At 53.7% G+C, this 20,592-nt stretch overlaps 3 protein-coding genes across 3 annotated transcripts; 2 read left to right on the top strand and 1 right to left on the bottom strand.

Moving 5' to 3' along the window:
- Positions 1–727: 727 nt before the first annotated feature.
- On the top strand, positions 728–6,936 carry HER10_EVM0006234 (SNF2 super family protein). Its single transcript, XM_035483005.1, has 5 exons — positions 728–1,769; positions 1,825–1,851; positions 1,906–1,993; positions 2,055–6,162; positions 6,218–6,936. The coding sequence occupies exons 1-5, from the start codon at positions 1,356–1,358 to the stop codon at positions 6,378–6,380; spliced, it is 4,800 nt and encodes a 1,599-aa protein (XP_035330719.1). The 5' UTR covers positions 728–1,355; the 3' UTR covers positions 6,381–6,936.
- Positions 6,766–9,963, bottom strand: HER10_EVM0013264 (Sir2 family protein; the record flags this gene model as incomplete). Its single annotated transcript, XM_035482628.1, has 3 exons — positions 6,766–6,959; positions 7,972–9,298; positions 9,364–9,963. 3 exons carry the CDS (start codon positions 9,961–9,963, stop codon positions 6,766–6,768), a joined length of 2,121 nt encoding a protein of 706 aa, XP_035331102.1.
- A 2,988-nt stretch (positions 9,964–12,951) lies between these two features.
- Positions 12,952–16,296, top strand: HER10_EVM0001009 (RNA polymerase II Mediator complex subunit Sin4; the record flags this gene model as incomplete). Its single annotated transcript, XM_035470773.1, has 8 exons — positions 12,952–13,121; positions 13,178–13,532; positions 13,581–13,830; positions 13,880–14,316; positions 14,374–14,593; positions 14,648–14,767; positions 14,824–14,937; positions 14,993–16,296. 8 exons carry the CDS (start codon positions 12,952–12,954, stop codon positions 16,294–16,296), a joined length of 2,970 nt encoding a protein of 989 aa, XP_035330392.1.
- Between the last annotated feature and the right edge of the window lie 4,296 nt (positions 16,297–20,592).

Raw genomic sequence — 20,592 nt, 5'->3', positions numbered from 1 at the left:
TAGTCGAATGTCTGACCAGTTGTACAATGCACGAGAAAGCTACTAGAGTCTTACATGGCAGACCCGGAACTATTCAAGGTACTTATGCAACGACACAATGCCTTACACGGAGTGACATAACATTTGCAAAGCTTCCTTGTCATGAACACGACATATAGGATGCCGCTGAAATAGGTCTGTTGATGCCGGATCTAACACTTGGGAGTTGAAGTTGTTGACTTCACCCCAAAAGATCACAGCCACCCATTGATCAAATTCCGCGCGAAGCCCAGCGCCAGGTAGGATCTGTCAACTTGCTCGAGACTACAAAGACAACCTCAAGTGCCAGGACATATAGAGACTGCAAGTGGGCACCCAAGTCTTCGAACTCGGATTTGCAACAGCAATAAAGGTTTCGGAGACCGTTGTCTACAACCTTAGACGCTACCGGAGCTGCGACGTCCAAAGTGGGGAAGAGAGACGGGAGCGGTGAGGTGTGGTAGGTGCCAGCGGGGTTCCGAATCTCGGTGAACTCTTAGAACTGCCTGCCCGCTCGCGACGGCGTGTGCGACCTCTGAGGCTGGGAGCCCCACACTCTTCCTCTTCTCCCATTCGCTCATTCACCTTGGCCTCCGCGAATCAAATAGGTTCTCGAGAGGGCGGGTCATGCCTCAGGCCAAAACGGCCGACTTCTTTTGGGGGTGATTCAGTGCGGATAGCGCTACAACCACCTGTACCTCACCCGTGCATCCACCTCAATTCTTTCCTGCCTCTCCACCGGTACATTTTCCATCCACCACCACCCATCACCCGCCAGGCCTACGGACTACCTAGGCACGTCACTTTCCATAACCTCCTTCAACACAATACCTTTTCTGGTCAAGATCAATGGTACTAGCTGCCTGGAGGCCATTCGTTAATGACTTGTAAGTTATTACCTCCACCTGGTTACAAGGCTTCCAAGAGCCAGCCAGTTTCCCGTCACGAGCCATCAAGCCAGCCTCGTAGCGGCGCGCTCCCATCCTGATATCCTCATCTGCCATGACCTGGGCGATCCCTGAGATGCCTCATGTTGATGGAAACGGACTCGCCGGATGGTTCTGATGCCCTGGTGACACGTCACGGTACTCTGAGTCCGCTTGACTGGCACAATGGCATCGCCATCAACTTTCAGCCTCGTCTCCATCAACCGCGTCCCCGCGATGCGACGAGGTCGAGATCTCCATCAATTCCCGGGTTTTCCTGGTGATTTCATGTTGATCTCGGTCGCCCAACCTCACTGGCCACGCTCTTTCTCCGCTTCTGTCCTCAGACGGTCAAACATTTGGCTAACGTCGTTCCATCCATAGCAGGCAGCCTCGACTTAGACCATCACCATGTCTAGCCCCCTCGAACCCGGTCCCACCAACGGGTACGGGTCGCCAGAGGGCGGTTCTCCCTCTCCAATAGTCGCTGCCGGCCACCAGAGCGACAGTGACCTCTCAGATATGCACGATAATGCCGCACGCCTCGCCTCATCGTCACCGTCGCCGGATCCCAACGACTTGTCTGGTTACATGAATGGCGCACCCGACTTCGCCGAAAGCGAGAGCTCCGGCGATGAGAACAACGCATCTGACGATGCTGACTTCGATATGGACGAGGACGCGGCTTCTGTTGCCCAAAGCGACGGGGCTGGCGACGTCCACTCGGACTCCAATGATTCTCAACGGCCTACGAAGCGGAAAGTCCCTGCCCGAGAGGATGACTACATCAAGGCAAATCCAGAACTGTACGGGTTGAGAAGAAGTGTATGATTGATGCTTGCTCTAATTGACCACGCCGTGAGCTGACTTTCCTTCGCAGTCCCGCCCGACGCAGCAGCGCAGAATGGTACGTAGGATCCGATGCTTGCCATGCCCCATCGCTGACAGTTTGGGAATGAAGGTTGATTCATCTGACGAATCCGAGTCTGATGTGGTGCCTACTAACCGAAGAGTGGTGAAAAGAAGACGCGTTGAGACATCGAGACAATGTGAGCATTTACCCCGTCGGCCTCCGAAGCCATCGATATCATCAATTCTGACTTCGCATAGCTTCAAAACGAGGTACACCTGCACGACAACCCTCCACGAATTCGGACTCCGACTCTGATAACTACGGTGGTGCGCGCGCGAAAAGTCTGCAAAAGAAGGCACGCCGTCAGCGTGAGGCCCAGCCAAGCGCGCTTCTCGCGGAGAAGCGTTGGTCGAGCAGACGGGCCGCGCAAGTGCAACAAGGCGCCTACGAAGAAAGCGACGTCGATGACGAGGACGAGGACATGCTTACGCCCAATTACTATGCGGCAGATGTTGTAGACGACTCCCCATACATTGACAAGGTCCTGCGACACAAGCTGAAAGACGGCCTCGAGCTCAGCTGGAGCTCAACTAGAACCGACTTCGAATACTTCGTCAAGTGGCAAGGCAAGTCTCACTTGCACGACACTTGGGAAACAGCAGAGACCCTACGCAGCATGCGAGGCTATCGTAGAGTCGAGAACTACTTCAGAACCATTGTGGAGCATGAGCTCCTGATTCGGTATGGTGAAGACATCCCGCCCGAAACCAAGGAGCAGTTCTTCCTTGATCGTGAGCGTGCGGAAGAAGCACTGGAAGATTTCACGAAGGTGGACAGAGTTGTCGCTGTTCGCGACGGTGATGAAGAGACAGAATACCTTGTCAAGTGGAAAGGCTGCTACTACGACGAGTGCACGTGGGAAGTTGCGTCTGCCATCAGTGCGGACTTCCAGGACAAGATTGATCAATTCTTGGACCGATCTTCTCGGTCGTGGGTCTCTGATCGCAAGGAGTCAAACCCGGATACTCGAACAAGGATGACCAAGCTTGAATCGCAACCCGACTTCATCAAAAATGGTGAACTGCGCTCATTTCAACTCAGAGGCCTGAACTTCTTGTGTCTCAACTGGACTCGCGCAAACAACGTCATTCTTGCCGATGAAATGGGTCTTGGAAAGACCGTTCAGAGCGTGTCATTCCTCAGCTGGCTTCGCAACGAACGCGAGCAAGAGGGGCCTTTCCTCATTGTTGCCCCTTTGAGTGTCATCCCGGCATGGGGTGATACCTTCGACAACTGGTCCCCCGACATGAACTATGTTGTGTATCTCGGCAATGAAGCCTCCCGCAGTACAATCCGTGACAACGAGCTAATGATCAACGGCAACCCCAAGAAGCCAAAGTTCAACGCCCTCATCACTTCATATGAGATGATTCTACAAGATTGGCAGTTTCTTCAGCAGATCAAGTGGCAAGCTCTTCTTGTGGACGAAGCTCATCGTTTGAAGAACAAGGAGTCTCAACTGTACGCGAGACTAGTGAGCTTCGGCGTGCCTTGCAAGATCTTGATCACGGGCACCCCTATTCAGAACAATCTAGCCGAGCTGTCCGCATTGATGGACTTCCTCAACCCTGGCAAGGTTGTGATTGACGAAGAGTTGGAAGATCTTGCAGGTAACGATACGCAAGAAAAGCTCCAGGACCTCCACAAGTCTATCGCCCCATACATTTTGCGACGCACAAAAGAGACAGTCGAATCCGATCTTCCGCCAAAGACAGAGAAGATCATTCGTGTTGAGCTCTCAGATGTGCAGCTGGATTATTACAAGAACATTCTTACAAGGAATTACGCCGCGTTGTCCAGCGCAACCGGCCAGAAGAACTCCTTGTTGAACATCATGATGGAGCTGAAGAAAGTCAGCAACCACCCATACATGTTTGCGGGAGCCGAAGAGAGAGTTCTCGCCGGCAGCACCCGTCGAGAAGACCAGATCAAGGGCCTCATCGCCAGCAGTGGAAAAATGATGCTTCTCGACCAGCTCTTGACAAAGCTGAAAAAGGATGGACACAGAGTACTTGTCTTCAGTCAAATGGTCAAGATGCTAGACATTCTCAGCGATTACATGGCACTTCGAGGCTACAAATTTCAGCGTCTCGACGGCACCATCGCCGCTGGCCCTCGACGCATGGCTATCAACCACTTCAATGCGGAAGACAGCGACGACTTTTGCTTCCTCCTCTCCACCAGAGCAGGTGGTTTGGGTATCAACTTAATGACGGCCGACACTGTAGTCATTTTCGACTCTGACTGGAATCCCCAGGCTGATTTGCAGGCTATGGGACGCGCGCACCGTATCGGTCAGAAGAAGCCCGTCAGCATCTACCGCTTGGTGTCAAAGGAGACCGTTGAAGAAGAAGTGCTTGAGCGTGCTCGCAATAAGCTCTTGCTCGAGTACCTGACGATTCAAGCTGGTGTCACTGACGATGGCAAGGCTTTCCGTGATGAAATGAACAAGAAGGGTCTGAAGATCGACGGGCCCAACTCCGCTGAAGATATCCAGCTCATTCTCAAGATGCGCTCGCAGAAGATGTTTGAGCAAAGCGGCAATCAAGAGCGTCTTGAACAGCTCGACATTGATTCCATATTGGAGAATGCCGAAATCACGAAGACGAAGGTGGATGACAAGATGAATCTCAGCAGTGGTGGTATTGACTGGGACAACTTTATGCAATACACCGACGTGAAGGTGGACGACTTGGCCCTTGACTGGGATCAGATTATCCCCGCAGAGGAGCTTGCCGTGATCAAGGCTGATGAAGAGCAACGGAAGAATGAGGAGTACGTGGCGAAGGTTGCTGCCGAGAGCGCTCCCCGGAGAGCGACAATGAAGAATCGAAATGAGACGGATAGGTCCGACCGTCTTGCGAAGAAACGACAAAGGGAGGAACAACAACGCCGAGAAGCCGAGGAGCAGCGTGCCCTGCTGTCTGACCCCAAGCGCCCACTCAACGAGAAGGAGACGCGAAACCTTCTCAAAGCTTTCTTCAGATACGGATCTATGGATGACCGCGGCGAGGAGATCGTACAGGAAGCACGCCTCGGAGAGCGCGACCGCGATTTCCTCAAGTCTATACTAGACGATTTTGTCAAGAGATGCGAAGATGCGCTCAATGATAACAACACGCGTCTAATGGATGACGAGCGGAAACTTGGCAAGTCTCTGACGAAGAAGGATAAGAAGGCTGTTCTAGTTGATTTCGGCGAGGTCAGGAAGATGAACGCAGAGACGGCGGTCGAGCGTCCTCAACAACTTCGCCTGCTGAGGCAAACCATTCGGAAGAGCGATGACTTCAAGACCTTCCGTCTCGCCGATGCGACCAAGGCTGCCCACTATTCATGTGAATGGGGCGCTCGAGAAGACGGTATGCTTCTGGTTGGCATCGACAAGTACGGGTTTGGGGCTTGGACTCAAATTCGGGACGATGCCACGCTAGACATGTCGGACAAATTCTTCTTGGAGGAGCACCGCATCGAAAAGAAGGAAGAACGAAATAAGGCGACTGAAAAGGGTGTTAATTCACCAGGCGCCGTCCACCTCGTTCGCCGTTCAGAATACCTGCTTTCTGTGCTTGCGGCCAAACATTCTAGTGACCCACTTGCTCACAGAACTGTCGAAAATCACCATCGCAATAACAAGCGACTGGCGAATGGACACCGTCGCAGTGATGTAGGCAGTGGCGCAGCGTCTCCTGCTCCGCCGGCCCTCAAAAAGAGCGGCTCGCATCGGGACAGAGAACGCAGCCACGCTGATCATCATCGCAGCCGCAGCAACGCTGATGAGAAAGGCACGCCGCGACCTGACTCCAAAAGGAAGCATTCAGGCCATGATGAAGGCCGTATCCCGAAGCATCGGAGAACGGATGAAGCCCGACGGACCAAAAGTAATGGTGATGAGCAACAGTCTCCTCGAGCTGACAGACCAAGGCATCGCGATGAGGGGGAGCGAAGTAGCAAACTTCGCCGCCCAGATGATCATCGACATGGCGATGATCGACGCAGGTCGAGCAACACCCCGCGAGCAAATCAGCCAGACAACGAGCGTCGCAACCAAGCCCTTCACCGACTTGATCAACTCCGTAAGATGGGCGATAATAAGGAGGAACGTGAGAAGGACGCGGATGCCATGTTGTGGTACTTGCTCAAACCGGTTCGAGCAAACTTTGAGGCAATTCTTGTTACAACGAAGGAGAGGATCAAGTCCAGCAAGGAACGCGCCAAGATATTTGGAGAGGAGTTGGTTGTCATTGGCAACTTCCTGGATCGCGAATTCGTTCAGGAGCGAGACAATGCGCTGAAGAATCGCTTCTGGTAAGTTTTCTCCGCCGGCTATTTCACATCTTATACAGATCTAACATTTGCTCAGGGAGTTCTTGGCGAACCTGTGGCCAGTTGACAGCACGAGCAACGAAGTAACGGGCGATCGGCTGAGCGCCATGTATAGAGTCCTGCGGGACAGAGAAGTGAAGAAGCACAACGGAGACAAACCGGCCGCGGCGGCGGCAAATGGCACTGCAGCGGCTTCTTAGGATTCGCAATCATAAAAGTACGGACTGGGAGACGGGTTTCCATTTGCGCATATCCATCCAGTCACGATTTGTGTTTAATATCAGCATCGGCATGGCGTTCTCGGTACTAGGTGGGCAGGGCATTTTCATTGTGGGTGAGGGAATGATAAGATAAACTACATACCCGGACTTGCATGGTACAGGACGGACTCGTTTTTTGGAGTTTTGCGAAAACAATATCATGTCTCACCTCATGCGTTTTTGAGATTTTTTTAGTGAGGCGAGGACAGACGAGCCGGGCCCTGTTCTGGTTGCTGCCTTCCGTGGAGGCAGGCGTGCGTGCGAGCGAGCGAGCGAGCCTTGCTGGCCGGCTGGCCGTAGGCTGGTCACATGACGTTGGCCTCGTTTAGGTGCGAGTACGCGTAGCCTTGTTGGTCGCGGCGGCGGCGTGGTGGCAGACTGGAGATGGGGCATTGTACCCGTGCTGGCAGTCATACCTACGGACGCTCGGTCGCATCAGCAGGAGATACGGATCTGAGCCCGATATATCTAGCGCATAGGGATGGACGGATGGAGCTCCCATGCCCTTATTAGAATAATCTACTTAAGTAGTAGACAGGTATTACTGCAATGAGCAAGAAAGCCTTGTATGAATGCAGTTCATCTTGGTGGTCCAGAACGTGTTGGCCCTAATTCGCGGATCAAAGTGTAGGCCCGAGTGTGTATGTGTTTGTGTATGCGTCTCATGCTACCTACCTTGCTGTAGCATACCTGGTTGTACCTTACACAGAATAAACAACAAGTGAACAGTGGTAGAACAACAGCTTGCATTGATTTCTTCATTCGACACATTTGTAAAGTGTGATGCCTGGAGTCTCGGTGGTCTTGCGCCGTACAACTTCTCTCCCCTTGATCCGCGGACCAACCGATTGCCTACTTCTAATATAGAATGGTAGGGCACGATCTCGGGCGCTTGGTTGGCGGGCACGGCGGTCATCACGCTATCAGTCAGCACGAAACAACGTCGCCGGAAATAGAGGTGGTCACAAAAGCGTATAGTAGAAAGGTAATACCAGAATAAAGGTATCTCGTGTGAAAAGTGGTATATTAACGATCATGTTCGTCCCATGGCGGACTTCGGGGCCGCCTCTATCCCACTACCTTGTTCATCTCGCAGTGTGTCGAGCGCAGATTTTTTCTCAGCGTCTGCCCGCCCGAATGAAGCCCTCGCTTGTGGAGCCCACACATGGCAGCCTGCGTCAAAGAGCCTTTGAGCTCAGTGGCCGCTGCTTTATACAAGTGGGCAGGTACTCTGTATGTACAAGATAAAGCGATGCGAGACGTATTCCATACCAACTCCGTTTCGTGAATAAGACAAATCTCCGTGGACTGTCACCTGTCTAGCCCGAACTCTTCGGTGCCGACAGGTTGACGTCTTCTATGAATATAAAAAAACAAAATGCAATCGATGCCAAGTGATCATGTGAACGACAATGCTTCCATGATTATCTTCAGTCCATCAAGGCTTCCATGCCTCGAGGAATCGATTCAGGGGAAATCGTGTCGGCCGACTTGCGTCGGATATGCATGGGCGTCATTGGGCGTACATCGCTGCTGTCTCCAGTGTTTGGTGAAGACTTTGGCCGTTCAGCGAGTGACGGCCTCGACATCTTCTCAAACGGTCGCGCGGGTGATGAAACATCCTCCTTCTGTGCCTCCTCGTCGGTGTTCTCGGCGCGCTTGTAGACGAAACTTTGTATAGGCTTTTGAGCCGGTCGCAATGGTGGAAGCTGAGACTGAAGCTTGTCTTCAACATATTTGAGATAGTGCTGGCTGTCCAATTTGCCAGCCAAGGTCTCTTGTGGCATATCGGCGAGTTCGCGGTTCTTCTGCGTCTTGAAGGTCTGTGCAACGCTGTTCTTGGGGGGCACCGTGGCCTTCTTGTTGTCCTTCCGGGGCTTCTTCGCGGACGGCTTCTTGACCTTCTTGGCTGTTGCGTCGCTTCCGGGAGTAGCAGCTTGCTGGCCACCAAACGAAAGCTTGCTTTGCTTCGCCTTGCTACCCTTCTTCGCAGCCTCGACAGCCTTGATCTTCGGGCTGGCTGTGGGTGTTGGGATGCTCTGGACAGGGTCGACGAGCTTCCGCTTCTTTGAATCCGACGTAGTGGTTAAAGTAGACTTGGTCGGTGAATCGGGCGTCGGCGAAATGAGCTGCACCTCGAGATTATCCCTGCTAAGTCTGTCCTGGCGCCTCTGCTCCTCTCCCTCACTGAGATAGGCCGACTGGTCGCCTTGGGGTACGTCGAAACGGGGTAGAGCAGCCCAGTGAGCCACGTCATCGCACTTGCCGCGAACGACAAGGTCCCAGCAGTCTTTGAAGTCGTTGTGTTGTGGCTCCGAGTCCGTGTTGATCCATGCAGTGAATCCGTCTCGGCGACTACGCGTGACCTGACACAGCTCCTTCACAAGCCTCCGCACGCCTGGAATTTTGAGGCTGGTGCCAACAACAATGACCGCGTCGGGACGCGACTTTAGGTCCACACTCGACACTTTACCAATGGCTTCTTCGTCCGGATTGAATTCATTGTAAAGAACCATTCTGGGACGCAGGCGACCAATACCGTGACTTCGTCTTTGGCCATACTGCGTGCGAACCATGTCGAGGTCCTCGCAAGTTTTGCATAGTGGAGCCTCGTGGCCCACGAAAAGCTCTGTTTCCAGAGCCTTGATGTCACTGCACTTTGAGCAGACCATGTGGTCAACGCTTCCGTGCAGCTGAATGGTTTTGGGCCAAGGACCCTTGACGTTCAGGGGAACGTTCGTCTTCAACGGTTCCATGTTGGTGTCGATACAGTCGACGTTCTGGCTGTAGAGGCGTAGGAGACGGTTTTCGGCGGCGAGTGACGCTAAGAGGTGGTGGAAGTGAGTGGGCTTGGCGGCCTTGACCATTGTAGCCAGGTCGCAAATCATTGGTGGTGGAAGTGAGTGGGCTTGGCGGCCTTGACCATTGTAGCCAGGTCGCAAATCATTTTGTGGAATTTTTCGGTAGAGGAGTCATGTTTGTAGACAGAGGCGTCGAACAGGTGCTTGCCTGAGCCTTTCACCTTGTGCTCATTTGGCAGTGTCGCAAAGAGACCAGTCTTGGATCGAAAGTCGGGGATGCCGGCCGAAACAGAGATTCCAGCGCCTGCGATGACGACGATCTTCTTCCGTTTCTTGAGAGCGGACACTAGACGCGCCAAGTTTCCGTCGTCTTCTTTGCAGTTTTCCAGGTTGAGGTACTCTGTAGTGCGCTCTTTAGGAGGCGTAACTTTACGCCGCTTTCGGGGAGGCTGGCCATCAGTAGCATCGCTGGCATTGACATTGATGGAATCGGCAGCGCTATCGAGCTTGATGACGGGTACGGAGTCATCTGCGGCCTCGAGCTTGATTGGTGACTGGGCGCCTGAAGGCATTGAAGAGGTGGGCGAGGGGTATCGTTTTGACGCGTCGAGGGCGACTTCTGGCGATGAGGGTATCGAGGGTGATTTTGACAATACGGAAAGAGGTGACGAAAGGGTCGAATCTGAGGGAGACGAGGGCTGTTGATGCGCGTCGACGTCCATGGCCGAGGAGGAAGGGGTTGCGTCCATTTTGATGTCGTCGTCGTTGTTGTCGTCGGTGGTGGTCGGGGACGGAGGGGAGAAAGAAGAAAAGATCCGGGACAAGATTTGCGGGAACATGGGCAGCGTGTTCTATACCATATCCATTGTTCAACGATTTCCAGGAGTGTGGGCTTCTTTCTCCGGGGGTGGGTTGAAAGGGTTTTCGTTGTTGTCGGGAAAGTAAGAAGAAGTGTCGTTGAAGAAAGACAAAGTGTGGAGAGCGGACGGGCGAGGGTACCTTAACAAGTACATAGCCGTAGCGGCTGCAAGCAAACGTACATGGATGATGGAGCACGGAGGGAGAAGGGGGAACGGGGGGACGGATGGGAGGAGAGAGAGGGGAGCGGACGTGACTTGGAACACCGTCAAGCGAGAGGCGGGACCTAGAGCTGGGCTTAAAGTGCCGTCAACACAGGTCTGGAAAAGACCGAACAGCGGTGGCAGCAGATCAGATCCAGTCAGGGCCCGGCGCGGCAGGAGGGTACGGACGGGTGGGTTGGCACTTTATTACGGTATTACCTAAGGTAAGGCAAGGTAAGTTAAGGTGAGAGAGAGACGAGACAGGGGAAGAAAGACGGGAGGGAAAGGGCACGAAGAAAAGAGGGAGACGGATGGGCACACGGGGGATACCTACACCGTACGGGAGGCAGAAAGGGTAAGGAACGGTGCGGTGGCTAGTGCTTTGCTGCTGTTGAAGTCTGGGTTCGGTGCGCACGCGCTTCTTTCTGTTTTGGCTCCGGTCTCCAAAGAGTCGCTTAATTTCCCATTGGGTCCGGTCGAAAAGTCGACGGGAGTTGGGTGAGCATTGCGCTCCCGTCTGCTCCTGCTCGCTCCTGATCCCGAAGAGTTGTTGCTCCTAACAATTTACTCCACATCATGTACTTTTCCGCATTCATGTGCCCTCGAGGTACATGGACATGGCCCATGCACTCCGGCCTCCCTCCGGCCTCCTCCACCCCCTCTCGTTGTTGTTGTTCGTTCCCCTCTTCTTCGGCTCACTTTGTCATGCGGGTGGTCAAAATATGACGAGAAGCATGATTGATACAATTTTTCATTTGTACCCTTCTTATCGCATGTTCGACGTGTCTGCTTGATCCATCGCACCCAAGGGCGCTTGTGGAATTTTGGCTGGACACTGGCATTACCATCCGCAGTAGAATGCGACAAAGTCGAGGGAACGACAATAGATGGAGACGGGACCAAAGGAAGAGCTTTGCTCCCCTGCCTGTCTGCCTGCCCGTTTCTTTCTCTTGTCTTTGGGGCATGACGAGGATGACGACGGTCAACCCCGCTGTTTATTCTTTTTTTTTTTTTTTTTTGAGAAAAAATGACTCGACTGTTGTATTTTACTTTGTTGCGTTATCCCGCAGAAAGGGTTCTTTTGGAGATGCATACTCGGGCAAGGCAATGTCCACCTAACCACTACTAATTTCAGTCTGAAGCTTCACAAAGCCTTGTTTAAGTTGAATACCAGCACGCTTATTGCTCTCATTGCTTTATCGTTTATCACCAAAATTCGATTGTATCAAGCTTACGGCGGTTGTCCGTGATTTACGGGCACAAGCTGCCTGTCGATACAGCGGTGAGCTGCAGCAAACTAAGTAGGTAAGGGACCTTGCTCGTCGCGCCTGCCTTACAAAGATGCACCGCAAGATACCTCATTCGACTCATGGGCTACCTACGCATAGCCGGAATGTAGCCGCGCCCGCCAGTGATGGAAATGCACCGCAGCAGCGCCTTTTGCTACAGCGAGAATCTTCACCTCCACGAACAATGGGTAAGTGGTCGGTAATGACTCTCATTTCGCCTCGCGAAGAGAGTTGGCGAAACCGACGTCATTTTGCAGATGTCCGAGACCCAGGCAAACGAACACAAATTCAATCTTGACGACAGGTCCGGTGAGTTTAGATGGAGGCAAACATCCATCACCGATTGACACCTCAAATTCAAAGTACTTACTCCGTATGTGCCCAACATATGAAGTACTCGAGCAGACAATGCGGTGTTGTTTTCATCCTGTCGCGGCCACCGACGTGCAAGGCGGTCGGCTGAAACGCGGCCGAGTCGCGGGGGCCAAAAAAGTGACAAGAGCACGACACCACTGCATCTGCACCCACAGGGCGGGCGAGCCGGTCGGGGTGGACGCCCGTTGCCCGGGAACACTGACCTCGTCTTTGCCCTGTCCGCCTGTCCACGTCTGCCCGTCCTTTGGCCGCCCCCCTGTCACGATCGAAGAGGGGCCCGGCCCTTCTCACCCTGCAGGGATCATTGGATGGACGTCACGGGTTCCAACTTCCCCACAGCGTTTGATATTGGGGGGCGACCTGCAGTTCAAAGATGCTGCATTGGGGTCGGAGCACCAGCCACAATTCATCAGCCACAAGCACCGTTTCCTACTCCCAAGGTTCCTGCCTCATTGATGGATATCTGATGGGCCTAATTTGGTCTAGCTTCATATGAAGTTTCCCCACTCCTCCTTGCCTCTTCTCGCGTGTGCGTGCGTGAGGTGAACTTGAGGCTGAGGCAAGGTGTGGCCTGGCGGACTTTGTCTCTGCACTCCATTGGCCCCAGTCCACCTCTCAAGAGCCGCGATCCACCCAACGATAACTATCGACTTACGGAGAACGGATACATGCATTTTGCTCCAATCTCCATTCAGCCACATCTGGGAGTACCGTTTGTCAAGCCCCCAAGTCATCAAGGCAGTACAACAGCAATTCGTAGTTTTGTTAATTTCATTGAGGGGGTCACGTATCCTACTGTGTGTAACGGCAACTTTTGCTTCCTCTGGCTCTTAAAATGAGCTTCTGCCGGCTTCTTGATATCTCGCCTTGAAACACCACGCCAGTCGCGTCCTGTCTCCGTGGCTGACACCCTGAGTGTTGTTTGCGCGCCAGCCCGATATTTCGGCACCAACACAACACGCACGCACACATGACCGAAGAAAAGATGCCGCTCATGCTCGAAAACGGCATGAATGGGGCCATGCAGGTCGACCAGCTCGACGTCGACGACCTCTTTGGCGACGGCGTTGGCGGCCTGTCTCTTCACACGGCACGCCCTCCAACGAAGCAACTGCGCCAGAGGATCGATGAGCTGCGCACCCGCGGCTGTTGCCAGTGAGAACCATCCCACAATCATGCACAATGTATCCCAGGTCTCACAATTCTTGTAGGGGAGTCGCATGGTCCAGATCCGGCGCAATAGCCTCAGTTTCCCCAGACGGAAAGACTCTGGAAGCCAGGTTCCTGCGTTCTCATCCTGACAATGGCGACTGGGGTCTCAGTGAGCCTACAAAAGTTGATCTCATCAGCATCAATCCTTCAAGCCCCATAATACACCTCGCCTGGGCCTCAACGGCAAGCCCTGAACTAGCCGTCATCGACGCGACTGGCCGAGTTGCCATTCTGACCTATTCCATCACTCTGAACCGGCCCTTCGCAACACGGAAATGGGACCATGACCCTTGCGACGACCTCCACGCCATTGTCGGAAGCTACTGGCTACCACTTGCTCCTCAAAGCAAACAGGTGAGTATCAAGCCCTCCCGAGATCCTTCTACCTAGCTAACTGGTCAGTACTGGGTGAGCCATGGACCGGCTGTGAAAGATGGCAACCAATATAGGTACGAGAGCTCGTTCGTACGTGCCGGGGGCCCATGGCACCCGAATCCATCCAAGAGCGCTCTGTTGTGTGTGACGACAAACGGGCATCTGAAGATGTTTTGGGCTCAGAACAACAACAAGATCGAAGAAACCTCACTTGAGCTCGAGAGCGTCAACTCATCCGACGACTTAATCACACATGCAGCACTTCACAGTGACAAGGGCAAGTATGAAGCCCGCCTATATGTTCAGATGTGACTGACAGAGAGTAGGCTACCTGTGGATTGCCCTGGCCACTACCAATAAGCAAATACGAGTAGTGAAAGTTGGCATTCACTGGGGACTGCCACAATCTCAATCCGATACGAAACCACCGCCGGGCAGCCAAGCTCTTAACCCTACCTTGCACGAGAAGCACGTTGCCATCTCTACCTGGCTACCCAGCGGTCCATCCACGACACCGGTGGACTCAGCCGCGACGCAACTAACACACTTGGAGATTTTACCGTCGGTCATGGACCCCAATGGCCAGGGGGCTCCTCTCGTCATCCTTGCATTTGGTACTTACGTGCCAACACCCAATACCCCATATCAGGAAACGCAAAGTATCATCGACAAGTGGGAAGTTCCTGGCGATCAGCCTCAAAGTCTTCATCCTGCCTTTGAGCAGCTTGGAAGTCGCAGGAATAGTACTGGAACGGCTCCAGCTGTAAGTCACTCAAACTTGAGAAGTCAAAAGTCAAGCTCTGGTCTAATATCGTCAAAGCCTACCTGTCGACTCAAGAAGTGCGACCCCGTAGTCATCAATAAGGCCGTGATCGGTCTTCATACCATTCAGTACGGCAACGTCGTCTGCTTGGCCTTCAGTGATGGTTCGGTGGAATACCGCGATAGGTATACTCTACAGGAAGTCTACAATGAGATGAATCTCGACAGAGTCATGACATTGGGTCAAGTGGGGTTCACCTTACAGGATGATTCACCATGTGAGTTCATGCAATGCAACTCATCTGCTTGATGGAGCTAACAAGATACCCTAGGCTTACAGATGGCCTTCTCTCCGACCAATTGTTCTGTAGTCAAGGTCCAAGACGATGGCAAGGTCAAGTGGAGTAGACTTCATCATCCTCTAGGAGACATAGGAAACTCCAACCAAGATGGTATTTTGCATAACCACCCCTATGTGCCCTCTCGCCCTTGGCTAACAGAGATGTAGCACCGTATGCGGCCACCTTGGCAGCTCTGACTGTGGCGGCGTCGACGGCGACGTTCAATAACATTAACTACGACGACATACTGGCCGTCGCTCGACCCTTTGCGAATAAGAAGCGTGCGTTGTTTCCCGTCGTCTTTCTGAATCCCTCACTAATCACTAACACTTTCAGGCTTCACGTTTGACTGGATTAATGAGATCGTACGAATGCTCAAGGTCCCGGTAGACTACTCAGAAGACACCCACCACGACAGTCTTGTACGAAACAGTTCGCTGCAAATGTGTCTCAGCATCCTCAACCACCTCGGATACAAGGGCATGTTCCAGCCCCGGACCTTTGGCGGCAAGTTCGCCATGCTGGCCCTCAACGCACGCAACGTCGTCATCCTCATCACGATCGCGAGCAATACCCCCGTCAACATCCGCGAGAAGCTCAGCCCGCTCGACGAGCACGAGGTCGTCGACGCCCTCGCCGGCTGCGCAAAGTGGTCCCTCGACCTGCTCGCCTGGCTCACCGACTCGCTCTTCGCCCTCCTCGACGACCCGCAGTTCCTCGCCCTCCTCACCCCGCAGCGCTTCTCCGAGATGAGCACCTATCTGCAGTCCCGCTCCGACGTCTCCCTCCATCTCCTCCTGTGCTCCTCCACCCGCGGCTTCCTCTCCGCCGTCTGCCGCCGCATCCTCCACCTCGAGATCCTCTCCAACCGCGCCATCGAGTTCTACGAGCGCCGTGCGGCGATGCAGAACGCCACGGACCCGTCCTCCCAGGCAAAGGGCCTCCACGTCGTCCTCTACAAGGCCTACCAGAAGATGCAGCGCGTCACCTCGAGCAGCCTGATCAAAGTGCAGGAGTTCGACCGCCTCCTGACCGTCCTCAACAACGACATCCGCACCGCGTACCAGACCTCCCTCGCCTCCCTCGCGAGCAAGAACCCGCCCGGCGCCGGCGCAGCCGCGCAAAAGGCCGTCGACGCACAGATCAAGACCGCCCAGATGCACTGCGAGCTCAACATGCTCCTCGCGTCGTCGCCGCCGCCCGCCTTCCTCGGCGTGCTGCTCAAGTTCTTCAACACGGACCTCAGGGCCTACCGCGGCCTGGCCGACCCGTCCAAGCTCTTCTTTGCAGACTACGACCTCCTCGAGGTGGACGACGATCGCCGGACGCTGGCGGCGCGCAAGGCCAAGAGCCGGTTCATTGACGTGTTCAAACGCGTCGAGCTCGTCGGCCCGCCTCCCACTTCTCGTGCTGGAGGCGGCGGCGGCAGTGGTGCCGCTGGTAGCAGCAACAGCAACAGCGGCGGTAAGGAAGCCGAGGAAGCCAAGACGGCGCAGTGGAGGCGCTGCGTGCGGTGCTCGGCCGTCATGGAGGACGTCTTTGGCTCGCGGCCGGGCTTCACGTTTGTGTTGGCGCAGCAGAGGAAGTGTTCCTGCGGCGGTCACTGGGGGCTCTTGCCTAGGGGGTCTCTCATCGGTTAGTTGTCAGTTGACTTGGAGTGCCCAAAACACAAAAAGTATGTGGATGGTTTTTGGTCACGGTGATGGATGTATGTTGAGAAATGAAAAAGGCGTGATAGATAGCAGTCGTCTTCCCAAGATGAGAGAGATTAGTTTAAGCTACCTAGATTATCCCCGATTACTACGGCACTGAACTGTCCGTTCCTTTGCAGTGCGTCTGCGATGGATACTCTCCGCAGCCTGGGGCAGAAAGCTTGCATAGTACTGTGAGAGTTCGAGATTGATCAACGTCCTTGTAGGCAGTGAACAAGGTAGAATGAATATCTACCGAGTAAGGTAGACTGTAAGCAAGATTGATCACTGCCGTCTTTTTCACACCAGACCGGACGACCTACCATCTGCCTGCTCGTAGACAAGTTTACCGTTAGGTCTCTACCTCTCTTCCTTTTCTGTTAAGGCACTCCGTGCTTAGAGGTCGCAAGGGTGCACCTCGTACTTCTCAAGAGACAAACATCAACATGACAGCGGTGCAAAGCACACAGCAAGAGCACGAGTTCGCACAGGCGCAGGAAGAAGACAGGCAAGGCGTCACTTACCCACCCTAACAGTCAGGGAGGCGCGATATCATGGGTGAACCAAGGCGCTCACGCTGCTTGATTCAACCGCTCTATCCGCTGCAGCCGAATTTGAGTTCAGAGGGAGAGGTAGAGATGGAGTGATCTGCTTCAGTCGTCAGACACAGGAGAAATGCGTTGACCTTCAGCATGGACTGCCAGAAGTACCTAGGAGAAGGAAACGAGGAAGTTGGAGGTCGGCTTCGAGCACAACCCCATGAAACAGTCATCGTCTGTTCCAACTTTTATTCCCCAACTATCCCTGACTGAGTCGTTCGGCACTGCCCTTGAGGAGATCCGATGGGTTCCCTCTTGGCGATAGATGTGCGGTCAAGGACGTTTCAATGTCTGCCCTGTTTCGCTCAAACCATTCTAGGCCCGATATCCTAATTCCCGTCAAGTCCCTCGAGGTGCGGACAAATATGCCCGCGTCGTCCATGATTGAGAGAGCCCTTTGGGCTTTGATGAGTTCTCAACTCGTCAGGCTGGGCAAATCGCCGACGGAGCCTCGGACTTTTACTCTCGACAACATTCGGGCAAGCAGGTCCTGGCAACTCAATGAAGAAACCCGAATAGCTAGACGGATAGGCGAGATTGCTTCCTCATGCTTCAGCCTTCACTCACGGTGAAGAGTTCCAGATCCGAAGTTGGTTGCGAATAAGATTGACGCCAGGACCGGGGGAGACGTAACCCTGAGAATTGTCCAATATCCGTGTTCCGTTAGCTTCGACAAACTGGAAACCGAGCTGCGTGTTCCACCCATGAGTCTAGGAGATACACTACGCCTGGGGGCGGGACCGATACCAAGGGCGGTGCTCGCGGTAGGGCGGCTCATTGTGGAGATAACTGGCTGGCCCCCTCCGGGACAGGATGTGCTGTTGCCTCAAGATCAGGACGTGCATGGTGATTTGTAGTGAGGCCGTGAAGACCGAGCATAGTCAGCGCAAGTTGTGGAGCGAGCAGCGGCTACCGCTGCGGCTACTGGTTAGCAAGTTGCGAGCGCAGGGTACGGCGAAAAGGAGCTTCCTCTTGGAGCAAGATTCGAGTGTTACAGAGCTTAGCTTCCGCATCTGCAACGCGTCTGATTTCATTTCACCTCCTGGCCAGTCAACAACTCCTAATCCAATCTCTGTCGATGCCGTTGAACCTCCCCAACTTCCCGAGACGTTGCCATGATTTGGCCCGAGACGGCATGGCGGTGTGTGTTTGCTTTAGAGATTGTGGAATGTCTGTGTGCCCTCTAGCTCATTGTTGATGAAGAAACCCGAGCTGTGATCCCAGTCTGTGTGTTGTGAACAGTTATCATGCCCATGCTCAACGGTCGTCTCCGAGCAAAGACATGTGTATCTGCAGATGGGGGCGCAAAGCCCCGTTGGTAATATCATTGCTGACAAGATGATCAAGCACTAGTCTTGTCAAGGGACGGATACACACACCTGCAGGAGACATATGCCAGAGAGGGTGTGAGGGTCTAGGCCAAGCACTTGGTAGGCGGAGCTCATAATGATTTCCTGGTGCGGATCAGGAGCTTTGGTCGAATGACGTGACGAGGTGGCCGGAGGTGGTTCCTGGGGGTGGTATTGGAACCCCTTTAATCCGGGGAGATAGATATCCTAGTCATTGATTGTATGACGAGAAGAATTGAACAATTTGATCTGGGCTGGAAGTGGTGGCCAAACCCTGGTGCCCTGGTGGTGGGCTGTGTGAGCTCCCTCTCATGGCGAGAAGATAGACGTGGGCCACCGTGGGGGATAAGGCAGCTCAATTTGAGCACGGTCTCTGAGCTGATGCTTCTCGAACTCCATTGCCATGCCTTAGCAGCCCAACTAACAACGAATCTACCAGATAAAAAGCACCACTAGTTGGTCGTATTGCCAAGTGCTTGCCGCAAAGAGGATGCAGCGCCGATCGAGATGCCAGTTCTGGAAGGCGAAGAAGGTGTGCGAACAGACTGTAGTCCACGTACATAGTTTCGGTCAACGGAAGTTAACAAACCAACGGCCGGGAGGCTTGGTGCAGCCGATGGTACTCGGTACGCCAGTCTATGTGGAACAGGTTGTAAGGCGACCTGACAGCCCCTGCAGGCCGAGATGAAGCACAGGCGATATTGAGAGATGGAAGTATGTAGATACCAAGTTTCCGACACAGGGTGTGCGCCTCGGAGGATTTCTGGATCGAGAAAAGCTACACCTAGTGTAGTATCAGGAAGAGGATCCGTCTTCGTGGCTATTCTGCGTGTACCACTTTGCATTTGACCAATCTGCCAAGCGAGGATGATGGGGTTGATATGAAGTCAATTTGCTGTTGGTTCGATATCGCTTCGATAACAAAGGGAGGCCAATTGGCAAGGACAGTCGGTGCTGTGCCATTCATTGGAAATGGACGGACGGCTGGACGTTCGAGGACACTAGAGTTGGTGACGAGGACATGATGAAGGCCGCATACTGCGTAGGCATCTCATAGGCCGGCGTAGGTGATAGGAGGTGAGGTGTTGAAGTTGCGTGGACAAGGAGGAATGTACGTACTCCGTCGTTGATGATGGGATTGAGATTGACGGCAGGGGTTCAGAAAAAGCAAAGAAGGTTCGAAATGCAGACCTCGCCCCCACCGGGCATCGCTACTTCCATTCGTAGCACAGAAGTGCACAGTAGCAGTGCTTGACAAGTTGACCCTGGCCGGGGGAGGCTGCCGTTCTTCTGACCAGGGCTTTATCGACCAATCATGGGCGAATAGCTTATCATGACAAAATGTGGTTACTCGGCCTCTTCGGCCGGTGCCCCTGCCTCTGATGAGTCTGATCTGTCGGGCCCTTGCCATCTGCTGCCTTCCTCGGGCAGCTCCTGGCCTGTCGGTCTCCCATCAGGATGGTAGCGGCGGGACTGCCTGTCATCCTTGTTCGCTTTCCCAATCTGGTGTTAGGTGTTTGATATCACCACCACCAGGCAGGTGGGAAGGCACAGCTCTTGGTTGCGAAGATGTCGATGTTGAGGCAGCCACCACTCACCGTGACACGGCAGGTACCTACGTTGGCCGCAATTACACTTTCACTTTGCAGCCCGCCGCACCACGGACAGTTGCTCAAACTTGTCCGAATATCACCTAACATCACCGACATGCGAAAACAAGGCCAAGACTTGTCATTTCTCCACGATCTTTCTTAATAACTAACACTATTCATAATCATGACATGATGAAATAGCTAACGAATCTTACCAGCTCAAAAGTCAATCTTCCAGCTTCCGTCTATTCGCGACCCCAGCGTCGCATGAGGGACAGACTTTGAGTTCCCGCCCTGCCGCAGGAAATCATCAGCTCAAATCCCGTCCGTTTCAGTGGGACATGAGATGACGGCTACTATGCCCTTCTTCGTCTCAAACAACGGGCAACGAGCAGCACACGACACGGCACTCTCACGGTACGCACCACGGCTACGGATACGCCCGCCAGGCACCGCCTAAAGCCTATTCACTCCTCTTGCGAGAAAACGTTAAGCTCTCGCGGGCGTTTGGCCAAGACTTTCAACTGAGACCCGGTTGCCTACCAGCATCCCTATCCATAGGAATTCTTCCGGAAAAAAGAAGAGACCAACCAAAGAGAAAGGACATCCGAATTTATCCCTTTTTCCACGGCTTTTCATCTTGTGCGGCCACAGCGGCCGCTGCACCAAGACCTTGACGCTAATTTCTCACTCTGTGCGACGGCA

Source organism: Colletotrichum scovillei (assembly GCF_011075155.1).
Source record: "Colletotrichum scovillei strain TJNH1 chromosome Unknown Contig00008, whole genome shotgun sequence".
NCBI classification, from domain to species: domain Eukaryota; kingdom Fungi; phylum Ascomycota; class Sordariomycetes; order Glomerellales; family Glomerellaceae; genus Colletotrichum; species Colletotrichum scovillei.
The sequence above is the reverse complement of the archived record's forward strand: the minus strand, read 5'-3'. Positions and strand labels throughout refer to the sequence as shown.

What these genes read in the sequence shown, in the direction of transcription:
- HER10_EVM0006234 (XM_035483005.1), top strand. Translation starts at nt 1,356, where the DNA reads ATGTCTAGCCCCCTCGAACCCGGTCCCACCAACGGGTACGGGTCGCCA. An exon ending in CGACGCAGCAGCGCAGAATG is followed by an intron (nt 1,852 to 1,905) that starts GTACGTAGGATC and finishes TTGGGAATGAAG; the next exon opens with GTTGATTCATCTGACGAATC. An exon ending in CGTTGAGACATCGAGACAAT is followed by an intron (nt 1,994 to 2,054) that starts GTGAGCATTTAC and finishes GACTTCGCATAG; the next exon opens with CTTCAAAACGAGGTACACCT.